Source organism: Mastigoproctus giganteus, chromosome 9, assembly GCF_048544385.1.
Source record: "Mastigoproctus giganteus isolate SK-2022 chromosome 9, ASM4854438v1, whole genome shotgun sequence".
In the NCBI taxonomy this organism is placed as follows: domain Eukaryota; kingdom Metazoa; phylum Arthropoda; class Arachnida; order Uropygi; family Thelyphonidae; genus Mastigoproctus; species Mastigoproctus giganteus.
The window spans coordinates 209,897,245-209,923,237 of record NC_143583.1 but is presented as its reverse complement, the minus strand read 5'-3'; the positions used below and the strand labels follow the sequence as shown (position 1 = coordinate 209,923,237).

At 40.3% G+C, this 25,993-nt stretch overlaps 1 protein-coding gene across 1 annotated transcript in view; it reads right to left on the bottom strand.

Annotated features, from left to right (window-relative positions):
* The window catches only part of LOC150081090 (uncharacterized), a 56,651-nt gene extending 33,429 nt beyond the window's left edge, over window positions 1-23,222 (bottom strand). The window contains exon 1 of the mRNA XM_090380913.1: window positions 22,725-23,222. Within this exon, the coding sequence (XP_090237039.1) occupies window positions 22,725-23,175 (451 nt within the window). The 5' untranslated portion in view covers window positions 23,176-23,222. The remainder of the gene's footprint in view (window positions 1-22,724) is intronic.
* Between the last annotated feature and the right edge of the window lie 2,771 nt (window positions 23,223-25,993).

Here is a 25,993-nt window from a genome sequence, read left to right as displayed (position 1 = left end):
CGACACTAGAGTAAAACCGTTTAAATTTTTGAACGGTTTAATCTTACGCTGCTTAGAAGGCTGATTTTTATCGAAACCTTGAGAAGCTGATTTTATTAAAGTCTGCATTTTTTTAATTCGCTATGTTTTTGAACTCGTTCCTTTTCGACACGAGAGGCTTCTTTTGTGGCTTTAAAGCTTTTATCCTTGCATAATATTACTACCCGCTGCTTACACTGCAGAATCAACGTTAGTGACTGAGTTAGCATCGTTAGTGCCATTTAGGGAGTGACGCCATTTGCGTCATTTAAAATCTAGCAGCCATCTAATAGGAAGTGGCGTCAATTGCGTCATCTCCGTAAAAATTTCGTTACCAATCAATTCCGTCATTTTCGTAAGAAAATTTCGTTACCAATCAGTTTTACTCCAGTGCCGCCATAGATGTTTTCGATGTTTTCACATAAAAAGAAAAGAACTCTCTGACCTTCTAGATATAGCAAATGCCTTGAGCAAACATTAGTTCAACACTCAGCGACATCAACTTATTTTCGGGAATTCCAGCCCCCTCAAAGTGGACTACTTGGTGAAGGGATCTGTCAGTGCCCAAACTTTGTTTCCATGCGTACATAATTGGAAGCCAGCATGCAGAGCCGTGGAAACTCGGACAGGGGGAGCCTGGTGGGTAAACGGGCCCAGTCCTAAAATATCACTTTTTCCCTTGCTTCAACAAGACAGTCCCGGACTGATGCGATCCACATTTCCAATAAGTCTTGATGGTGTCCCTGGACCAAAGGGAAGGAGATTTTTTGGAATGCGGGTGTGAAGCTCTAAGCGAAGTTGGCGTTCCATTCGTGTGTGTAGTCCTGCTAGTTCACCAGTGGGTATCACCGTGGTGGGTGAGGTACTTAGGGCATCAGAAACTATTTTACTCCTATGTTTTAAATCCTTCTTCTTCTGGGGTCTCAACAAGGCCCCTATCTAATCGATCAGATAATGCGGGCAACACTTCTGTCAAAAGACTGAAGATACACCCCATCAAGCATCACTTTTCCTCATTCTCCAGTCCTACAGGAGTTAAGGAATTTGAAAATGTCACCTTTCTTCATCTATAAAAGATTAGAAGGGTTAGCAGGATCCCCAAAATCTGTGAAAACACTGCGATCTGAAGACATTTTTTTTGAGGCTTCATATCCAAAACATGCCTCGCAAATCCTGAGAGTCACATTGATAAGGGAAATACCTATCATCGTAATCCTCCCACAAAACTCTGATCTCTTCACGCGGTTTCATATCAGATGGGATCTTCATGTCTTAGAAGAAGAGACGTACTCTGAATTTGAGAATCAAGGAGTGAAAAATGTAAAGGTAATATCGATGCGAAAGGATGGAAATCTCGTTTCCACTTGAGTTCTCATTCTTAAATTCAACATCCCATAGCCTCCGAGTTCCATTAAGGCAGACTAATTAAATTACCCAGTAAGGATTTACATTCCAAATCCGCTGAGGTCTTTTCAATGCTCAAATTATTGCCGCTCTCAAAAGTTTGTGCTCAACATGATGCCAAAGAGCACGAGAGCAATGTCCACCGAAGCCATTGTACAAATTGCCAAGGAGATCATCCTGCATACTCTCTAGCATGCTAGCTGTGGAAGGAAGAGAAAGAAATTCAAAAATTGGAAACAGAGCTAAATATTTCTTACCAAGAGGCCAAGAAACCATCCAACCTGTAAATAGCGGCAGGCTCTCATACGCCCAAAAGGTTTCTGCGAAGTGTGCCATAGGGATAAAAACGGATATGACCATATCACAATTATGGTCATTTACTTCCATTGCCCGATTTTTGCTATGCTTGCAAAATCTCTCCCAGGTGGACCAAGCAGCTGCCGCTACAATATCTGTGCTTCTTGATGTTCCACTATAGCAAAAATTGATGAGTGATAAGGTCAAAAAACCTGACTTACCCGGAATTACTCAAGAAAACATGGACATCAAGGTAGAGGAGGCACTGAACGATTCAATCTTGTAAATCGTTCAGAGGAAGAAATGCACCCAGTACAGCGCCCATACCAAAAACATTGAGCCCCTGAGTACTGCGGAAGTCTTCGGACGGATCAACAAAGCTCAGACAATGACGAAATTCATATAATGGAATTGCTGTAGATTCCAGCTGAACGTTGATGACATCTAGGCCCTCGTGCCTAGGCACAAGCCTGTGTGCCTTTGTTTGCAGGTTACATATATAAAGGTAAATGAAGGTCTACCTTACATAATATCAGATAATACGAAAAGACAGTAGGGAATGGACATGCTTATGGTGGAGTTGCCGTCCTAGCGGGCAACCATAACCCTTTCTAAATAATTCGTCTTACAACTACCACAGAGGCAGTTTCCATTTGCCTCTGTATTGTTTGTTCTCACAACATTTTCAGTGTGTTGCCACCTGGGATCAGCGTCTCTCAGACAGACCTCGATGATCTTATTTTGCAACAATCTGCTCCTGTTCTCTTATTAGGAGATCTTACTGTACATAAAACCCTGTGGGGAAGTGTAGACACTAATATGAGGTAGAAGAAAACAAGTGCATACTCGAAAATAACGAGCTCCCTCTCCTAAACGTGGGAACGAACATCTTTCCCATATGCATACCCGTACTTTTATTACCATTGATCTCTTTGTCAGCTCATAAAAGTACCCGTACTTTTATTACCATTGATCTCTTTGTCAGCTCTCCTTCCTATATTCAAATGGGAGGTTGAAGAAAATCCCATGGCAGTGATCGCTTATCCTCTTCAGACTTAACTTAAAACTTGACTTAAAAACAATGTTATCCACCAACGATATCTGAATGGAAGTTTGATAAGGCTCACTTCGGACATCGTGCACAGTTTGACAAGAGTCAGCGAGCAGCCCATCATTGATGCAGATACGCATTTTACAGAGAGCATTTCAATGAGCCTAAAAAGTAACCATTCCCAAACTCTTTGTAGAATTTACAGCAGTTAGAAAATCCCAAAACAAGGAGTGGGGGAGGATATTCCACCGATATTCCATGACAGAGAATTTAAAATGCATATGTGCACGTGCCAAAGCTGGTTACATCCGGCTTCACAGCCAAAGGGAATCTTGGATCCGTTTTCTGCTAGTTTAAAAGTAGTCTGAAATAAGATTCGGAAAATGAACGGTAAAAAAAAAAAAACCACCATACCCTTTAGTAATCCTAGGGCACAATATATTTGTAATTGCAGATCCACCTGCAGTTGGAAATACTGTAGGGGAAAAAATCTGTGCAATAACGTCGTTCCCACCGGAGTTCTTGCCTCTGAAAGCGAAGAGCGAGAAACGTTCATTAAATTTTTCTTCAAAAGGGCTTAAACCATACAACAAGCTCTCACGAGCAAGAGCTCTGGGGTCAGATAGCATTCGCTATGAAAAATGATAAGAACCACCTTTCAAGACAATCTAAGGATCTTCTTCTAGCTTATATAATACAGTCTTCTTGATAAAGAATTTCCGGATTCGTAGAGGAAGGTAATCGTCTTTTCCATCGGAAAACTAGGAAAGGATCCTGGAAATCCAATAACTGTCGTCCCATCATTCTGAAAACCTGTTTGTGCAAGGACACGGAAAGAATGGTTAATACTTGCAATATATTGTATTTGGAAAAATATGGCCTGCTTTCCAGGACACAGTGTCCATTCTGAAAAAACAGATACACTTTGGATCATTGAATCAGACTAGAAACGCATTCTGATGTTTTTATTTATTCTGAGCATCTGATAGCAGTTTTCTCCGATATTAAAAAAAAAAAACTCATGGCACAGCTTAGCGATTATTGCAAGACCTCCATAACTTTGGTGTTAGAGGTAACCTTGCTCTTTTTATTAAAAACTTTCTTGCTAATTACATTTCAAGTTCGTTGTTTTTGTCGTAGGGTAGGGTTTTAGGAGCATCAGTGACTGAGGCCATATTGCTTCGTCTATATTTTCTGTAAATTGCCTGCCCTTGTAAGTAGCACAATTAGCAGAATCGCTGTCCTCCCCACACTGGGTGGAGGAGAACTGAGTTCGAGTCCCGTCGATGCGTGAGGAGTTTTATAGGCCTTTTTCTCAACGTGGTTGAGTTAGTCAGTCTCAGGCGAGGGTAGCATGGTTTTTTCTCCCGGCAACTCGGATGTTTCGTCCAGCCAACAGAAAATCGACCACACACACACAATTTACACATAGTATGTACGGAGCAATATGGTTTTGGTCGATAATTCTCGTAAAACCTTGATAAACAACATGTAAATTGCGTGTGTTTTGAGGTCGATGTTCTGTTTGTTGGACGTAAAACACGAGTTTCTGGGAAAAAACCATGCCACCCTCTCATGAGACCACCTAACTCAGCCACGTTGTGAAAAAGGCCGATAAAAATTCCTCCCGTTATCGACGGGACTCGAACTCAGGTGTTTTCCACCCGGTGTGGGTTGAATGGTTATCCTACAAACTGTGTTACTCTCCAGTAATGGAGAGTAACACAGTTTGTAGGATAACCATTCCTTGGTCAGCTTCGTGGAGTGCAGATTGCTGTACTATACTGAGCTCTTTTCTGTTCTAAACTCGATTATGTTTCCCAGGTTTATGCTTCTGCTACAGATAGTGCACTCTGATGGCTAGATCCAGTCCATCACCAACGTTGATGATTTTACGATATTTTTCAATCATTTAATATGAGAGTCATTGAAAGGCAACTGCAAAACGCAGTTGATCACCTTACATCTTAGTCATTAGCTAATGGGTTCAGATAAATATTGCGTTTGCGTAATCTTCATCCTGATCCAAAATTAAGGCTTGAGCAAACAACATTCCAGTGGTAGGCGAAGTCAATTTCTTGGAATTGATTTTGACAAGAAGCTGACATTTTTACAACACGTTCGTCAGCTAAGGGATAAGGTGTGCCTAAGGTCTTAACATGCATTTTGTCCTTGGTCAGCTTCGTGGAGTGCAGATTGCTGTACTCTACTGAGCTCTTTTCTGTTCTAAACTCGATTATGTTTCCCAGGTTTATGCTTCTGCTACAGATAGTGCACTCTGATGGCTAGATCCAGTCCATCACTACGCTGTCCGCACTGCCACTGGAGCCTTCCTTCCTTCCTTTTGCCGCTAAAGCCTCTACATTGCTAGCCGAGTGGGTAAAGTACCTGCCCGGCAACCCAAAGGTCGCGGGTTCGATTCCCGCCTCGGGCTTGGATCAAAGTACTACAAAAACCTTGGGAGGTGCAATATGGCCACAGACGCCGATGCGCCAACAACTACCAAATCAACCCTCTACATTGCAGGAAATAAGCCATCGCTGTCTCTTCGACGTATGCAGAACGCTTTAAAATTAACGTCCCTTCCCCTTCTCACGTGGAAACCATTCTTTGAGCAACTATGAGAAAATCTCAACATCATACCTCGGACTGCCAATCAACCTTTTGGTGTTCGAATTCAAGAGCTCTTAATTAACTAAACGTAATGGTAGATAACGTAGCCCAGTCACCAAACCAATTTCTTCCACTCTGGCAAGCTCGTCTTCTCTCTGAAGATTATGAGAACAGTCCCACATCACTAACCACCTGCTCCATCGTGGATAGCACAGTTGGTAGAATCGCCGTCCTTCCCACACCGGTTGGAAAAGAACTGAGTTCGATTCCCATCGATGATGTGAGGAATTTTTATCGGCCTTTTTCACAACGTGGCTGAGTTAGTCGATCTCAGGCGAGAGTAGTGTGGTTTTTTTTTTTGTCCAGCAGGGCAGAAAATCGACCTCAGAACGCACGCAATTTACAGACAATATACACGGAGCATCATGGCAAATAGATAGCTACCACCACTACCACCAGCCGTTTACCAGCAACCATTTGCATTACATCGATTGCAGTTCTACTTAGATGGCTCGAAGTCAGAATCATATGTGGGATTAGGTGTTGTTCTTCCACAAAAAACAGTGTCCTACAAGATTCCACAAGAATCTAGATATATACCGCAGAGCTGCTTGAAATATAAATAGCTCTTGATTACATTAAAGATAGCGATTACCAAAGATTATAGCACATACGCTGTTTTGTCAAGCATGTTTCAGGTGAGATTATCGGTGAGACGTAACTCTCATCCAGTTCTATCTCGGATTCGGAAGATACTTTTTTTTTTCATGGAATCAAGCTGCACAAGTTACACCACGTTTTGTAGGTGTTCTGTTAATTTTGTCGCTCGGTGTATTATGTCACATTACTGCACTTTGATGATAAAATTTTTACAACTGCTGTTAGTCTTTTACAATGAATATTTCTGAAAAACATTTTTCCCACTTCTTGGCATCATTCTACAGTTCTGGCTTTCTTGCAAACTGGAAAAGAGCCCACGAGTCCTTATAGTTACAGAACAATCTCTCTTTCTCCAGTTGCCTTGGTAAAATCATTGAGAAATAAAAAATGATTTTTTGCGATCATAGATCGTAACAGCTTATGGTAAAAGTCATAAGATGGCAATTGCGGTCATACATCGCAATGGTAACAGTCAGCAGGATCTCGCCAAAACAGGTTCTCCTTAGATCTCATGATCAAGACTGAGTCTTCAATGCCTTTGTGAAAAACGAAAGCCTTTTTATGGATTCTATAGATACAGAAGAAACATTTGATACTACCTGGCATCACAGCATTCTCAAGCACCCTTCATGCTCTTTGTTTATGAGGAATTCTGTCTATGTTTATTAAACACTTCCTCCAGAATCGTTCTTTTCATGTTCGAGATCAGAACTCCTTTTCTACGATATTCTTGCAGAAAGGAGTACTGCAAGGGTCTGTAATGAGTGCGACCCTTTTTACCCTCAGAATTTAGACCATTACAAAAGAACTCCCAAATACTGTTGGGGCTTACCTTTACGTTGATGAACCTTCTATTTCTTGGCATTCTTAGGACATTACATCTATTGAAGGCAACTACAGGTATCCCTGAATAAAGTATAAAAGTGGGCAATGCTCAATGGTTATCGTCTTTTATGTATGTATGAACATGTATATATGTACGCCTAAAAGTTTGGAATCGCGTTTCATTTTTTTTAATTGTCAAAGTTTTACTAAAGTAGGATCAGCCTGTTTACCAATTTTTTAGAAAATATTTTCTTTGTTTAAAAATCAAAGAATCGAAATAATATTTAAGAAATTTCCAGAATATTCTAGAATATTCCACAAAGGTTTCTTAATGCAGTAGAAAATTGTAGATGATTCTAGAACATTCTAGAAAGTGGGAGTATTGTTGAAATATTAAAGAAGATTGTAGATGATTCTAGAGTGTTTTCGTAATACAAATTGAGGAGTAACAGCTGTGACTTATAAAAAAAGAGTATTTGTTGTAAGTGTTGTATGATTCATGATAAACGATGCAAGAAATAATGAACTGAGTATTGAAAAAATAAGTGCTATTATAGCTCTGTATAAGGAAAGTTATTCCATGAGAAGCATTGGCAAAAAACGGGGTGTTTCATTTAAATGAGTGCAAATTACCATTCGATGATTCAAGGAGACTGGCAGTTTAAAGGACAAACCACGATTAAGACCGCCACGCGTAGCAACGGAAGCACAAGATAAGACCATAACACTGATTTCTAAACGCAATCGAAGACTTACTTCGCCTTGAACAGGCAGGACTTCGTGTTCTTGTAGCTGTCCCGAAAACTCATTAAAACAGGAAACTCAAAAGAAACGGTTGGCTCGGTTTAAGAACTATCAACATGGAACAGTTGAGGAGTGGAAAAACATACTGTGAATAGATGAATCAAAAATCCGACGTACTGTGGATAGATGAATCCAAAAATTTCAAATTTGAATTTGAATCCATATTTGAAATTTTTGGATCAAAGCGTAAACTTTCTGTAAATCGATGAACTGAAGAAAAGATAGCGCCACATTGTTTAGTGCCTACAGTGAAGCACGTGTGGTTGCATCATGATCTGGGATTGCTTGTGCTTTTCTGGAGTGGGTGACATCGTCAGAATTGAAGGAACTTGAGGAAAAGAAGACTATAAAAACGCAATGTGGCCTAAGTAGCCTTTTCAACAGAAAACTCCAAACAACAACTATAAAAACGTTCTTGAAAATGTAATATCCAGAGTTCATCCTCTGGACAATGACCCGGAGCACAGCTTTAAGCTGTGCGTGGATTTTCTAACAACTAAATAACAGGAAGGGGGTACTACAAATTATTGTGTGGTCACCACAATCGCATCACTTATACCTACTACAGAGTTTGTGATCATCTAGACCGTGATAAGAAACGATTATATATATGGGCCACCTAGAAAGTCACGTCAACTACTCAAGTGTGCTGTCTGTAAATTGCGTGTGTTCTATGGTCGATTTGCCTGGTATACTGGACGAAAAATCTCAGTTTTTCCGGGGGCAAAAAGCTTGCTGTCCACGCTTGAGACCGACTAACACAGCCACGGAGTGAAAAAAGCCTATAAAAGTTCCTCGCGTCATCGATGGGATTTGAACCAGAGCCTTTTCCACCCGGTGTGGGGAGGACGGTGACGATACCGCTGTGCTACCGTGTAGACGTCTTGATCGTGAAGTCTGCCCATCTTCACAAATTTATGGTTAACCTTGCAGATCACTTGGAATCATGTTAGTTAAGACACTGTTATAAAATTAATCTCTGGAATGTCTGGAGTCCTGTTAAGGCTAGTCCAAGTCCAAACATGTGCCAAGCAAAGTTCAAACGCAAGTCCATCTTCTCTAGTATGATCTGTTTTCGAGATCTGCAATAAGCAGATTTAGGAAATTATTGTTAATAATTGCTTTCTTCTATTTAAGATATTTGAAAAGAACTGTTCCAATAATCGAAAATTTGTCACATTTTGAAGTAGGATATTTTCATGTTCATCACACAGGGATGGATAGAATTAAAAAGATTTCTTTGAGTATCCTAAAATGGACATTGAACGAGTATGCATGGCCAAGATTCTTTAGAGCCACATTGATATAAAGGACTATTCTAAAAGCCAATAATTTGGCCCTTAATGACGAAAACCAGTCAGGATATACAACGTTGTCGTAGATGGGAAGAACCATTTAATAGTTGAAACTGATGTGGCAAATAAAACACTAGGAATGAATTTTCTTCGAACGATTCCGTTGTCAGATGCGTTCCAGCGAGATTGCCAGATATTTTGTAGTTCAGTCCAAGTTTTACCTTTTTTATATTTTAAGTTATCAACTGGGTTACTTTCAGTTACCAATATTGAAGTTGAAAGTCCTTTTTTCCGTCTGTTGACTATGCTAAGAAGGCTATATAGAGATCGAAAGGAAATGCTCCAGCAATAACTGGTAAGGCATTCTTGGAATCTATGTGGCACACTGTGTACATTGTTAGAATCACAATTCTTTGTAACGAAGGTATTTTTGCTTGAATTTTAACATTAGCGATTCATTAGTACCAGACACCAGAAGCATGCGATAATATTGAAAGGAACATTGCCTTGTAATATAATATGAAGTTTTCTTATTTAAGCTCCGATCGGAGCCTAGGATTCGAATTAAGGATGTAAAATTCGTGGTCTTGGCCAGATTGTCAATGCGTTTGGAAGCTAAGTCTGTCATCTAACATTGTACACAGGTCTTAGACAAAAAGTGTGTGTTTTCCATTGACGTGGATTTCAGGTGGTCGCTTATACAGTAGTTTGGTTGCCATTGAACACCATCATGGCTGTTTCAGAAGGAGAGATTTTTAACTTATTGATATTAGTTCAAAAGATTAAATCATTGAGGATAACTTCAGCAAGAACGTTTTTAGACCTGCCAGAAATGCAAATAACAAGATCATCGGTATAAACTCTGTTGAGATATTTTCAGAACTACGGGATAGCCATTGGTGTATTACACTGTTGCAGAAGAGAGGTCCCGGGGACTGATCCTTTGTGGGGCCTTCTTCTGTTTCCAGAGGAAACTCCCTTTGTACTTCCGCAGGAAAACTCTACTACTTATTGACGGGATTCGAACCCTGGCCTTTTCCACCCGGTATGGGGGAGGACGATGGCGACACCACTGTGCTACGCGCGCAGATTGTCTGTCAGAACAGAAAACTGTTGGGATCCACTTTTGTAGACAACACAAATTGCATACAGATCCTCCAATATCATATTTTTGGAATCAATCTTTGACAGTAAGTTAAGCCTCCTTGAACACATTAAATTTTTACGTCACTATACTACCTATTTTTTTGAAATACTTCTAATTTCAAAAAATTTAACATACTAAGAGTTTTAACTCCCCCTGTCTTGGGGCGCAGATTGTACCTACTTTCTGCTCTTATGTAGAGCACTGATTAGATCCCGTTTGGATTATAGTGCTTCAATTTATGATTCTGTCCGGAGGAGTTAAGATCGATCCTGTACAGCAGATTACATTGCGGACTGCACTTGGTGCTTTCAGGTCATCTGGTACTCATAGTCTATATATTTAAGCTCACGCGCTCCCTCTGTACTTCCGCAACCAAAATGCAAAGTTCCTGTCTACATCCTGTTGAGCCATATCTGCTCATTCCACTGCTGTCAAAACACTATAGAAACAAAGCTAGAAAAATAAGATGAGCAAGCCCACGCTCGTTGTTCTTATTATCCATATCCAGAACATCCCTAGCACACACATACACACACACTTTAAGGTTCAAGGAAATTATTACTAGTTGCGGGCAGAGAAAGACAACCGTTAGCTAATTACGTGGATCTGAATCATACACTTTTCTTCTTTGGTTAATTATGTACAAAATGTATGTTGTTAATAAAGTATAAGAATTCGAGCTAGAGATAGATTAAGTAAACGAATGCTGAATAATTGAGACTTTTCATCATTCTTATACAACGAGTTTTCTCGTTCTCTGTATAATGGACAGAGAAAGAAGGGGACTGTGCTTCTGATTGAAGCTGTTTTGAGGCAGTAAATATGTAAAGAGCGGCGAATGACCATAGTGTCTTAACGTGGACAACGATGAATCCGGTTTTGGTAGTTAAGGGCAGCAAATTTGTAATTTCGTTGTTTGTAAAGTTATTGTGGAACTAAAGCAGTTTAACTTATTGGACTCTATCAATTGGAGAAAAACGCTCGAGTTATGCAATTGCTTTAAAGACACTCATCATCGAAAATATGAGTGAATTTGTTCAATTTAGGACGTATGACATAAGATGAATGAAACGGGATTTAAGAGGCAAGACAGAACAAAGCGGCATTTGAGAATTATTATTAGCAGAAAGAAACTGAGATTGGTGTGATAAAATTATTAAGGTGATTTATAACGAAACCATAGAAAACTTAGGGACGGCGAAATCGGAGTATCAAAATTATGCAAGAAATCAAGTTTGGAGATAAGGACATGTTTTCGTCCATGAAAACGAAGAAGGTAAAGAGTAGGCCAAGGAGGACATTTGCCCAATGGAAACGGTACAATCCAGCTGATGTGACTGGCGAACCTAACAAATAAATAGCATCGATGTGACGTTCTTAGACTTGCAATTAGGCAACTGAAGGAAGAGGAAAACTTGATTGACGTGCATAAAAGCTCAAAATAAAATGTGTAAAATTAAGGAGAGCTATATGTTTTCACTGGAGGGGGGATGAATTTTATCTGAATTTGACACCACCGTGATTTGTTATTTTACTTTCTGAGAGTGGAACTAGAACAGCTCTTTTTCCTCTCCAAACATTTGCGAATAGTACCATGGTTGCGATTCCTGTGAATTTAAATGGCCTGGGTTTGAATCTTCTCTTAACAGGAGGAATTTCGATTAGACTTTTTTTTTTCTTTTAACATGGCCTACTTAGTTTTAGAGTTGCGTGATTTTTTTTTTTTTCCAGAACAGTTTTTATCCAAAGAATAAGCAAATCCCCTCAAAGAATGCATTCTATTGCAAATAATGTTATGACACCACAGTCTTAGTTGCTCTGGCGCTTAACACCTACATAAAGCCGGAGGAAGGCAGAGGACTCCAGTATTGATGTAATGACTTAAGGAGTTAACTGCACTGTTCCACAAAATTATCAGTACATGTACAAAACGAGGTATAACTCGTGCAGCTTGCGATGAAGCAGGACAAAATTGGGTATGGTGGTGTATCATGGAATAACGATGAAATGAGGAAACAGCGATAAAGTTCGGACAGGTACAAGGGTCATTTTAGGAGTTGTATAAGAATTATCAAAGATGTCGATTCAAGATGCTCAAAAATATGGTAACATGACATCAGTACGGCGTATGAACCCTCCAACAGTTAAACAGGCCTAACAGCGGTGAACCATGTTCAATATAAGGGTGCCTATAAGGTTCCGTGGCAACAAATCGCATTCTCATCACCAAGTGATGAGGAACTGGCTGTCGGCTTACAATGCGACGTCAAAGGGCGTCTCGCACATGTTCGATCGGATTTAAGTATGGTGATCGTGCTGGCCACAGCAGTCGTTGGATACCTTCATTTCAAGTTATTCCAGCACCACTTGAACTCTATGTGCAGTAGCGTTGTTGTGCATGAAAAGAAAATCTGGGTCAACCGCACCCACCTGTCGGTACCATTGCGGAGTTATGGACCTTTATCAAAATCATGAAGAGGGGCGCAGTCGTTGATCATTATTCCCCCACACAAGATAAAATTATCTTGTGTGGGGGAATAATGATCACTTATGGTGCAGGCACCGCCTGCACCATAAGTGTTCCTTTCCCTGATGTTAGAGCGATGGTACTACATTCCTCTTTGTCTCCAAATGAATTAACGTCTAGAACAGGCCTGGGCAAACTTTTTGGCTGAAGGGCCACATTAGGAATTCGAAAAGGTGGGCCGCACGTAAAATACTATTTTTAGATATATATTATTTGTTATCATGAAGAAGAAATATAACATAAAAAAAATTATCTAACAACCAAGAATTTAATGAGATGAATGGAACTGTTTTACATATTTTAACATTTTTTTAATTTCGGGTGTTAATTTTGTAGTTGAGATTCTTAAAATTGCTTGTAAATGTTCATCGGTGACGCTTGATCGTAAAGAATTTTTATTTAGATTCATGATCGAAAATGTTTGTTCACATATGTAGGTTGATCCAAAAATAACCAACATTTTTCGGGCAAAATCTTTAAGTTCGTCGAATTTGTCCGAATTGTAAAATTTACAGATTTCCTCACGACGGTGCAATTCCCTTAAATCGGTGTCACACTGCAGATCTATAATCTGAAGCTGTAAGTTCACTCGGTGCACTATCAATTTCTATTGAAAATGGGTCGCGCACTATTGCCAAACTTGTCTCAAATTTTCGGAAGTCGCCAAATCTTCGTGAAAAGTCGTCATTTCACAATATTTTGCGTTGATAATTTCACAATATTTTTCAAATTTATTTTCTGGAATCTTCAGCAACTTCCTGGTTGGAAAGTGGTCTACCTTGCTAATTAATAAATGTCGAAGGAACAACTGGAGTTTTAATCGAAATCCATTCAAACTTTTTACCATATCCTTAAGGCGTATAAATTTTTCCCTTGTAACACGGTTTTGAAATTATTTAAGTGTGTCACGATGTCCAGGGTAAACGCAAAATCACAAATCCAGTTATTATCGGTTAATTCGGGAAAGTCAATAATATTTTTCAGTTTTAACAATAGAATGATGTCATCTTTAAGATCCCATACTCGCCTAAGAACTTTTCCTAAGCTAAGCCATCGAATTTGACAATTTTAAGGAATAGCCGACCGGGCTAGCCGGGTGGGTAAAGTGCCTGCCTGGTAACCCAAAGGTCGCGGGTTCGAATCCCGCCTCGAGCTTGGATCAAAGTACTGAAAAAACTTTGGGAGGTGCATTATGGCCACAGAAGCCGATGCGCCAATAACTAACAAAAAAAAAAAAAAAAAAGATAAGGAATGTCTGTGTACTCGGATTCAATATCTTGAAGAAAATTAACGAATTGTCTGTGTTTCAGCCCCCTCGATCGTATTAAATTTACTGGTTTAATAATACATGTGACATGTTCAACTTTTAACACATTTTTATATAATACTTGTCGATATATAATACAATGAATTGTAAATTATAATCGGGATAATTTTCACAAATTTTATCCCGAATTTTCTTTAACGCTCCCACATTTTTACCTGTCAAACTTGCTGCTCCGTCAGTTGTTACGCTTACCATTTTGTTCCATTGTAAATTATAACTTGTTAAGCATTTTTCAACTTTTCCAAATATATCAGCTCCCGTTGTTTGGTCTTTAAGAGATTCCATTGAAAGAAGCTCTTCAATCATTTCAAAATTAGAGGTACAACCACGTATGAAAATTAATAACTGCGCAGTATTCTTTTGGTCGTTACTTTCGTCGAGAGCTATCGAGTACCATGTTATGGATTCTAATACTGATAATAATTACTCATTCAAATTTGTATCGATACATTCAATTCTTCTTACTACGATTCACCGAGATAAACTTATATTCTCAAATTTGTGTTTAATGTCAGGACATATAATTCCACAAGCTTCAGTCATACATTCTTTAATATAGTCTCCATCAGAAAAAGGCTCGTTGCTTTTTGCAATTATATGAGAAATAACAAAACTTGCCTCTACAGTAGCTTCTTGTTCCTTAGTTAGCCGCGTACACATTTTCTTGTCTAGATAAATTTTGAATCAATCCATCAGCAGTTTTCTTTCTCGCTTCCGGAGTTAAATTGGCACCATATTCGGAATGTTTAGTAGTGAAATGTCTTTTAATATTGTACTCTTTCAACACTGAGACACTCTCCCGGAAGATGAGACAAATAGGCTCGTTATTTATGTTAGCAAAAAAATATTTTGTTTTCCACTCTTCATTGAAGACACGATGCTCTTGTTGAATTTTTCGTTTTTTATTCATTTTTAAAAGGGCGTAAATATTATTTTTATCGCTACTGGCACCAAGATGATAACCGAAGATAGCGCAAAAAAACAACTGCGGGATGACCGTCAGAGAAAACAGATTGGAACTGCGGCCGGTCAGCAGTCCTATCCTATTACTCCGCCACTCTGTTGTTGTCATAACCGGTTGTCTGTTACCGTAGTTTCTCGCGGTTAGTTTATAATCGCAAATTATACCGTTATAAAAGCGCCCATTGCCTGGCTCCGGTTCGCGCACAATTTCAAATTCTATCTCAATTTGAAGTATCAGAGATGATAAAACAATTTACAAGTCGGCAAATTCTATAATATATTACATATACAAATTTATTTTTCAAAAAGGCGTCGCAAAAGGCATAAAATAAGTAAACTTTTTTCGAAAATGCAATTAAAGCTCGCGGGCCACACAAAAATGTGCGTCGGGCAGCATGCGGCCCGCGGGCCATAGTTTGCCCTTGCCTGGTCTAGAATCTGCTTGTAGGCTAAAATGGGACTCATCAGAGAACAAAACTGTACCCCATTTGTCAGGGCTCCATGTCACATGTTCATGGCACAGTTTCGACGAACTCTGCGATGGTTTGGGGTTACCGGGCTGCAAACCTCACTTCCTTGCTTAGAACCAACTTGAATTGAGCCTTCTTAACACAGTCAAGTTGGAAATGTTTTCCAATATGGTCACGGCAACCTCAAGAGACGGTTGATGACAGGACATCGTAGGGTTCCATCTTGTTAGAGCCAGATAGCGGTCTGTTCTGGTTGATGTTAACCCTCGGGCAACCTTGGCCAGCTCTTCTTGTAATCGTTCCTGTCTCTTGAAACTGATTCCAAGTGCTGAGATGACACTGCGTGACACATTAAACCAAAGTGCCACCTCCGCCTGCGACTGCCCGGTTTGAAATCGTTCAACGGCCCACCATCTCAGAAAATCATCTAAATGACGACTTGCCATCCTGAGTAGTGGAGATGTGGCTGTCCCACTGAGCAAGCCAAAAAAAAAAAAAAAAAAAAAAAAAAATGGCCATGAATTGATGTGGTCACAACCCGTGTTTTTATAGGCATGAATAATTACATAATATGTGGCTCTGTTAGATTGTAGATCGATTTCTATTGAATAATCGGCATTTCCATGCCAGAATGCATATAGTATCAAATATTCGCATTCGCTGATACTGTTCACAAAAAAAATTCATGAAAATCATTTTGTTCTGTTAATTTTGTCGAGCAGTGTAGTGATATTGTTAGCTTAGGTAGCTAATAGTGTTACTGCTGCTGCTGCACCATCACTAGAATCATATTAGCTTCTACAATTTCATATAGCACCATTATCTATCTGGATATGATATTGTTTTTCTAATTTTACTTATCCTTCTTTGCCATTTCTTTTAATTTGGATACAAATACATCCAGACAATATGTAATTTAGGTGGCCGGACGTGCAAGTTTGCGGTATTGATTCGATTTGGGAATAATCTCCTGGTGTCTTATGGAAAAAAGCTGGAAGCTGTTTTCTTCGGTTTTCATGTAAAACTATTTTTTAAAATTAAATTTACGTAGTTTGGGCTGAAGTTGGGTAGCGTCATAGCTTTGTGCTTCAACGACGTCAGTCCTCACCACACCACTATGTTGTGTTGTGTGGACTGGCGTCGTTAGCCGTAATACTTAATAGCACTTGGTGACGTGCTATATTCGCATGTAGGACAATTCCATGCCATCTACCAACAAGATCCCATGCTACAAATCCAGTGCTGCAAACATTTTTCAGGAGAACGTAAAAACACGTGAAATCATTGGTACATCACTCCATTTCGAGTGACTCGTCTAAATCCGATATCGTGTCAACGGGCCCTCACAAGTATCAGGTAGATAGAATTACGGTCTTTCCAACACTGGCTTAGGGTTGAATACTGTCAACAACATTAGGAAATTTTATCAGCGTCTTTCAAAACGTGGTTCAGTTAGTTGGCCTCAAACGGGTTGCATGGCTTTGTCTTCCTTGTTTAACTCCAAAAAACAAGGTAATTGAAAAGAGAATACACTCAGTTACAGGCAAAAATATGTGGATGACTCATAGCTTTAATTGGTTTGGAGATAAATACACACATTCTTAGCAATGGCACTACTCAAGTGGAACGAAACCATTTAAGAATGTACACTGGTGTGCAAAACTTAAGGACAGTCGGGTTTTCACCTGTAGCTTCTAATGGGAGTGGCCTGGATATGGGAAAAGCATGCCAAAGGAACCTCGTGAGGTACAGAAATTATGACGGAAACAACACCAACACAACAACGGAAACAAAACGGTACAGAGGGACTTTATTCAAAAATGGCAACATATCACTGGCTGTCATGATACAGATGCATCACTGCCAAAGATAGAACAAAGGAAAGAGGTGGTCTTCAGTATCAGATATAGCCACCCTTAATGTCGATGCAGGCTTGCACTGCTTGTCCATACTTAGAACAATGTTGATAAGTTCTTGCGGTAGCATCGTCCATCCCTCTGTCAGCGCCATCTTCAGCTGGTGAACATTTTCTGATGGGTGTGGACGTGCCGCTAGGCGCCTCCCCAGAGTGTCCCATTTGTGTTCGATGGGATTTAGATCGGAGGGGAACGGGCAGGCCAACCAATACGAACAATGTCCTCACTTTCCAAAAGAATATCAACAGCTGCAGAACGATGGGGTGTGGCGTTATGCTCCATAAACACGAACTCGGGGCCAATGGCACCTCGGAACAGACACACATGGTGAAGGATTATCTCAGTACAGTAGCGTGCACCGGTTACAGTACCTCCTTCCAGTATCTGGAATTGTGTACGTCCATCCAAGACAACGCCTCCCCAGGCGAGAACACCTCGACCGCCATATCGATCCCTTTCAGTGATATTTGTGGGGTGATATCGTGTGCCAACCTCTCGCCAAATTAGCTGACGTCCAGAATCGCTGCTGAGACTAAATCTACTCTCACAATACCTTACCCCATTGCGCTGCTGTCCAGTCATTGTGTTCGATGCACCAATGTAAACGGTGTCTCCGATGGGCATGTGTTAAAAGGACACAGCGTACTGGCCGTCGGGCAAACAGTCCACCTTTGTAGAGTCGCCTGGCAACAGCAAACCGCGTTATCCTGCGTCCTTTGCACTGGTTTGCAATGGATCCCGCTGTTTGGTGTCGGTCCCTCTTGGCCTGTAGGAGTATATAGAGGTCATCATTGGGCGTTGTTTTTCGTGGACGACCACGGTCCTTCGAACAGCTGTACCTCTCGTTCTGAAGGCCGACCACGCACGTGAGACGATGCTATGGGCGATACCGAACTCTGCAGCCACACTCCTCGCACTTCGACCTTCCTCGAGCTTCCCAATTATTCGACTCCTGGTAAAGTCATCGAGATATTGTCCACTGGCCATTTTGTTGTCCGTAGCACTCTATGAAACCAATCGAACATCTGTAACAATCGTGCTCGCCATTCGGTAATTCGCACTTAACTGCTGAACTGCTGCTTTTATCTGTTTATGTGAGCCCTCTCATCACGATTCAAATGTTTGCACGTGCACCAGCTTTCTGCTGAACGGCCACAGTTATGCAAATCGCCACAGTCTGTTTCGTTTGATTTTGTGGTTGAAACCTTTAGAAATAGTGTTGATCCTTAAGTTTTGCACACCACTGTATTTTTAGAATTACTTAATGAATGAACGTTCGAATATAATTTTTGGATAGATGGAGACACAATCGACTGCAGAGCATGAGCCAGCGATGTGTTTACAGTAGCCATTTTAATAATTTAATTAATAAAGAAATGAACTTTGCAAACTTATACACTTCGATTTGGAGGGAGAAAACGACCCCATATCGGTAAAACCACAGAAAAATGAATATTGATTAATTTCACGATTGTTTTCTGTCTGTTTTTGAAGTCGAACACGAGGAACCATGAAAAAAAGTTTTTTTTTTTTTTAGTTAATGCCGGAATGTGATGCTTAAATTTAGTTTGTCTTTGAAGAACATTCCAAGAAATTTTAAGGATGTCATGTGCAGTTAATTTGAAGCACTTCCACGTTGATATCCACAGGGAAGAGTTTGTTTGCTAAAAATTTGTTTAGAGGGGATTCAGCTTGGGATTAAAGAAATTCAGAAAGTTATTGAATTCAGAAGTTCGCAAGATTCTCATGTAAGAGAATTGAAACTCTAACTTGCGTTGTACTGGTCAGAGAAGAGGAGGACTTCGTGGATTACATAGGATAGGAAGTTCTATTCCAAAAACAGAAAATGAAGATTAAGGTGAAAAGTAAAGCGGATAAGGGAAAAAAAGGGATAAGATAAGGGGGGGAAGCGGAAGAAAAGATAAGTTTCATTTGTTTTATGAAAGCTAAAGAAAAGTCTTTTATTAAGTAGAAGTGTTGAATCAAAAGGAGAAATGGTCAAGGTTTGTAGAATCGAAAGTAGTAGTGATTTCAAGGGTAATTTCAGATAAATTTGATTTTAGGTTTAGATTTTAGAAATCAACAAGAACCGTGAAATTTTTTTTAGTAGTGAGGGCGCCATGAACTCTTATGGACAATCTGAATGGATAGTTATTGGAAGATGAAATGGGTTCTACTCTGACAGAGTGGGGAGACGCTGTTTTGGTACTGGTAGTCTTCTACTGAAGTTCATGTGGAGGGGGGGGGGGTGTTCACCTTTCAGAGAAGATGTTATTGATTACTTATACTAAAGATAAATGCAATACCGGGTAGTTCTCAAGGCGTATTCTTGACAAGAGTTAACTCCTATGTTGCCAGTAGTTAGAAGGTAATTGATTAGGGCGGTAAGATGATTCATTCAGGAGCAAAGCGCTAGCTGAGTCCCTGCCCTTGGCAACAGAGTGAGAAACGATCTAGTCGCAAATTGTGTCAGAATAAGTCGCAGTGACTTAGAATGTGGTTGGTTCAATGTTCCACAATGAGAGGGCAGGAAGTTTCTGAACAAAAAAAGCACGTGAGAAAGTTGATAGGGCCTTGCCACAAGCGGTACTGGTCACATACTTTCAAAATCTTCGGTCGGTTTGCTGGACGATAAAACTATGTAACCTTCGCCCGAGGCCAACTAACTCAGCCACCTTACGAAAAAGGCTCATAAAACTTTCTCAGTGTCATTGACGGGATTCGAATTCAGGTGTTTTGTACCCCACGAGGGAGAATGGTAATTATAACCGCCGTGCAACCCGCGAGGGCATGTAAAGCAGTAAAGTATCTTATAGCTTAATGATTGACAATTGCTTTCATATTTCATCGTTGTATTATCATGTCAGTTTGCCTTAGGATCGTTTTATTTTTTACAGGCATAAGAAAAGGCAGTTCATACACCCCCCCGCGCACTATATTAGAACAGTGGAGATTTGGGATATCTGCAACAGTCCATGCCAAAATGTGTAAATCGACGAGGTCACTTGGGATGTTACGCTAGTTCATGGTCCTCAATGTCTGTGAAATGAGTTCCTCTGGAACCTCATCTCACAGACACCGTGAAATGGGAATTGCGAATTATGGCCATCCCAGTAGTAATGAGCTATGCTCACATACTGTGAGCATAGGTAATTACTACTGGGATGGCCATAATTCAGTGATCACTGAATGTATATGTATATGTTTCTATTGTCTTTTACATGTCCATCTGTCTGTTCAACCGCATTTAACCGAGGTACTCCCAGCTTACGGATATTCGTGAAATTTTAAATTTGTATCTTTTAAAAATATTTGTGGAGCAATTCCAAATTTCATTAAAGTTGGACAAATAGAAATCCGGTAATTATTATTTCTTTTTTCCATAGAGTTTGCATGTAGTTATAATCTTAATATTTAATTGAAAAGTGGATAAATATATTTATTTTTCAATCACCGGAAATGAAAAAAAAAAAAAAAAAATTCGAACGCGCCTGAAATATAACGCACTGAAATATAGTAACCAACTTGTTTTTTCTCTGTAGAACCGAGACAGTAAACGTTACAATAAATATTTGTGTAATCCATAAAAATTAGTTGAAAGTTTTGACAAGTTAGAATATATTGAACATAACGTGCCACAGACATTAAAAATGTCTATAGCTATACTTAAAAAGTATTCCTCAAAATTTTATTTGGTTAACCGTGAGGTTTGTAGCTGATCTTTTAAAGTTGAGAAAGGTGCAGGGAAAATAGCACGTTGTATCAAACCCAACGGCTCCTGAGAATATTGAAAAGAAGTCCTGAAATCTTAAAGTGGATCGGAGTGGTGTCCAGAATTTATAGCAGTGTTTTTGAAGAGGGAACTTCAGGCCGGGAGATGATGGAACCGGAATTGGACCAAAATCGAACATCTGAAACAGTTTCATTTTTAAATATAAGCTCCAGACATCTGTAAAAGAATTACCAGTTTCTATTAGTCTGATTTTAGAAAGAACCAAATATGAAATTTCATGAAACTTTTCACTACGAGTGGAGTCGTTATACGTGGACGGAGGGACATGGTGAAGACAATAGGAGCTTTACGCATTTGCGCTTAAAAATGACAACAAAAAAGGAATTGCAGATTCTGAAATTTAAATTTCCTGTGGCTGGACATCGTCATTAATTTTGTTTAGATTGTAAGCCGCCATTAAGCTATAGCTCTCTGTAATCCACAAATTCCTAGTTGGTGGGAAAGGCCAGGTAGAAAGGCAGTTACTTAATCTGCATTGATCGGGTTGAATGGCAGTTAGATTCTGGCAAGTTTCCAATAACAAATACCCTCTTGGATAGCACAGTTGGTAGATTCTCCATCTTTCCCACACCGGGTGGGGAAAACATGAGTCCGAGTCCCGTTGATGGCGTGAGGAATTTTTATGGGCCTTTATCACAACTGAGTTAGTCAGTCTCAGACGAGGGCTGCACGGTTCCCCCCGGAAAACTCGTGTTTTCCGTTCAACAGGTTCCGTTTCGGATGCTACTTGGATTTCTATAATTCAGAAATTTCTTATTAAACGTATTTTATATTAAGCTCAACGTCGCATAAGCAGGGCCACATTTTTCCGGGGGTGTAGTGTTTATTTTAGGGCTTTTAAAAATTCGTGCGCCAGGTCACAGACTACATAAATCCCTCATTTCTTAGTAGTGTCAAAATTTTTGATTGTATATATATACTGTATTATAATTGGTCATGCGGAAGAATGAATGCATAGAAAATCAATAAACATTGCCAATCTAAATATAATTGCTCGCCATATTACAGTTTCAGTGCTTTTCAGCATCTTTATGGCTTTCGATTTTATTTGCTTGTATTTTATTTCGGCCATAAATATCCTAATCCACTTTTGGTTTGAGTGGGGGAGGGGGACCGTGACAGCATCTTCCGAAATTAAAGAAAAAAGGATTAATGATATGAAACATTTCAAAAAGTTCAGTAAGGCTAATTGATGGTTTGGTAGAGAGTTCGGCCAGTAGAAAATATAAGAGAGAGAGAGAGAGAGAATAATAGCAGCACGCAGAACTTCTCACTCCTTCCTCTGCCTCTTTCTCTCTCTCTCTCTCACACCTATTTCCTCAGATAGAGAGAAAGAATTCAGAGTTAAAAATAGAGGAAAGTAGAAGACTGAAAATAAATCAACTTGAGGTTCACTCAATTAGGAATGTTGTTTTGCATTTGTATTTCAAACAAAAACTGTTGTAATTGTCGCAAGACAATTACAATAGTTTTTACTTTAACGATAGTTAAAGTAAATGTCAGAAAGTAATAATGAATTCGAAGTTGGAGAGATGAAACACAAGTAGTGTATGATTACATAAAGGAGGAAAGAACTAAGAATGCGCGGGGGTCAAACGAAAGAAGCAAACTTACCAACTTCGATTTCAATGTCCCGAGGGGAGAACTCGTCATCCGTGCTGGCGGTTTGGTGCTCGTCCGCAGTGTCTGCTCCGTCAGTGTTGCCTGCATCGCTAGCTGACGATAGTGCTCCGTGCAGTCCTATGGGTCGTGGGGTTGGGGTTCCATCCCTGGCGGGAGACGGCGACCGACAGTGTTGTGATGGCGGAGAAGGCACGCGGATTTCAGCAGCATCAGCTGTCGACGTTGGAAACAAGAGGGGTCTGTCCGAGAGAAAGGTCCCCGTGATGTTGTATTCCGTGGTGGTGGGGGCCATCATCTGCGGCATGGGCAGAGGACACGTGCGAGTGGGCTCGCCCACAGACAACACAGGAGGCGGAAAAATGTGTCCATGGAGTCCGTAACCGAAAGTCGTGGTCGGAGCAACGATAGGTCGAAAGGATGCTGAGGTACAATGCGCTTCCATCTTCTCTCGATCTTTCCGCTACACTTAGCTACCGTAAACGGCCATTCGCGCAGTCTAAAAGCCGACTGGTTTTTACGGAAGGAACGCTATTTCTCTATATTGCGATCCCCCCTTCCATCCTCTCTCCTCTCGCTCTCCCTTTCGCCTTCCGTCTCCTTCGCCAACTGCTGTTAATCGCTCCACCCACTGCTCGCGCCTTAATGCCACCGGCTGGCCAATAGGAGGGAGAGGCATCGCGCTGCGGGAGGAAAGAGGAAGAGTGATGCGAGGCGATAGGAGGTGAGTGCGTCTTCGTAGATCTCCGTTTCCATTTGGCAATGTCGTGGAAGGCAGTACCAATTAGGACATCCCTTACTTGGGTTCATCTTAAACGCTTTTACTAAGAAATACAACTCTGGAGAATGCCGGCTCATTTAAGTTCTCTTTCTGAAGAATAATCGAAGAAATGGAGTAAAAAGTTTTTGCATTTTTTCTGGAAATAATTTCTGTCATCTTTATATTTCAGAAACCTGCCGTACAGAAAGTTATGGTGAGAGAGAAACGAAGATTCATTTACAAGAAGTTTATGAACAGTCTTAAGGCTGGATTATTTCTTGAATATACGCATTAGCTTAGTAAAGTGCGAACGGTGTACACTACGTAAAAATTTAAGAGTTTAGGATTGATGAATTGAACTTGATTGGGATTGATCAGGTTCAGAGGGTTGAGGTGGCTGTAGATCACTTCAAAGTCAATTCATTTGGATAATTTCGAAGTCTTATTAGGCGCTAGTGTTTCTGTGTTCTTCTGTCCAGTTTATGAGACAGATTAACTCAGTTCAGCGCAGAAAGGCCAATTAAGTTTCTCGACTCAATTTCTGGATTTGAACCGGAACCTTTCCAGTAAGGTAGTATGGGACATACTGCCACTCAGGATTAATTTCCAAATCCACACGGTTTAGTTAGTAATCGTAAGTAAAAACCCCCATCAACCCAAGAGGACAACTTTTGTAAAAGATTTTGTGTCATTACTAAATATTCGATAAAATGGAAATCTTCTATGTCCGATTTGCCCGTTTGCGGGACGAAAACCCCAAGTCTCTGGGACGACAAATTTTGGACTAATTCAGCCACGTTGTGAAAAAGGTCATTAAAAATTCCTTATGTCTTTGGCGGGATTCGAGCTCTGGTCTTTTCCACCCGATGTGAGAAGAACTGTGATTTTGCTTTCCTCAGGGAGATTATAATCCTGCCACAGTTCTTCATGTCATGTATTGACGGACACTATTGTTTATAGGCCTCATACAAGAAGAAGTCCACTCAACCTTCACTTGTTTCAAAGTTTTATTACTCATAAAGCAAACTTTTCCTGTTTTTAGACTTAATTGTACAGTATTTCTCAGGTGGAGCTGAATTTTCCGGGTGGACTCAAATAGTGATGCACACTATTTGAGTTCCCAAAAATATCTTTCCCCCGTGGGGAAGCACAGTTGGTAGGAGTCGCCATCCTCCCCAAACCGGATGGAAAAGGCCCGAGTTTGAGTCCTGTCAATGAGAGGAGGAATTTGTCTTTCTCACAACGTGGCCGAGTTAGTCGGTCTCAGGCGGGCGTATCATGGTTTTCTATCCCGGAAATTCGGGGTTTTCGTACAGTAAACAGAAAATCAACGACAGACACGCAATTTACAGACAGTATACTTCTTACGGAGTAGTTCTGTTTATTTGCGATGTTAGACTGAGGCAATTAAAATTTAGATATTGAAGTGATCTGTTTTGTTTAAAGGAAGACTGCTTTAAGCCACACCCGTGATGTAAGGTGTTATCGCCACCAGCTCCCACAACATATGTTTCTGTACGTTCCCCATAAAAAGTAATGACCATCATTAGCCTCCAGTGTAGCGCCACCTGTCGCTGCATATTGAACTGTAGAACAGGTGGTCGTCAAGTGACATAACCTTAACAATTTCCACACCACCGCAGAAAGAAATACTTAATTCACTGGGTCGCCGCTGTCCGCCATATGTCCTGACGTATGACGAGACAGTAGCTGGCCAGCCTTTCCCCACCTTTCTCCCTCCCTCATTCATTGCATTTTGACTATTGTTATGGAAATAATACACGCGCATGGTAGCGGCAGGGACTCGCCCGTTGAATAGCCCCTCCGAGATGTACATCTGTCCGTGTTACAGTGTCGTTAATATATCGTGAAAATGTGGTCCCCGGGATATGTAACTAGGGTTTACGAGGGGTTGTCGTTCCTGTCTGGGACGGTGCGCAGCCCGAGGGATTTGACTGGACTTCGATAACACCACTTTGGTAGCTGTCGTCCATTAAGGCAACCCCATTTAATTTTATATAACACGATTCTTTCTAACTTCTCTCACAAGTGAACGAGGACTTGCTGATTAATTCTACAAGACTTTCTTCAAGTCTCTTATCACCCTTTATTAAACTGTTCTGGAAGGAGTTGTCTCATTGGATTTGTTGCGAAGATGCTTTCTTGAAATTCCATCGTCTGTTTGAAGTAGAATCACGTAAAGTGTTAAAACCAGTTTTCTCAAAATTAATAGAATGAGAGGCACGTGTTTTGAAGTGTCTTAGATACAAATTAGACAATTTCGCTCCAGTAGGAACCCTCAGGGTCCTTCGTACATATTTCCGAACCACATCGAACCCAACAATTTTTACTTCAACGGAGTATCCGTTCAACAGCGTATCGATATTAGCAGTCTCATAAAGAAGCGTAAATGGAAGAGATGGGAAGAACACCATCTTCTTTTTCAATTAAGATTTTCCAAATACAAAAACAACATGAGACCATTACGAAAGACTTTGTGTTT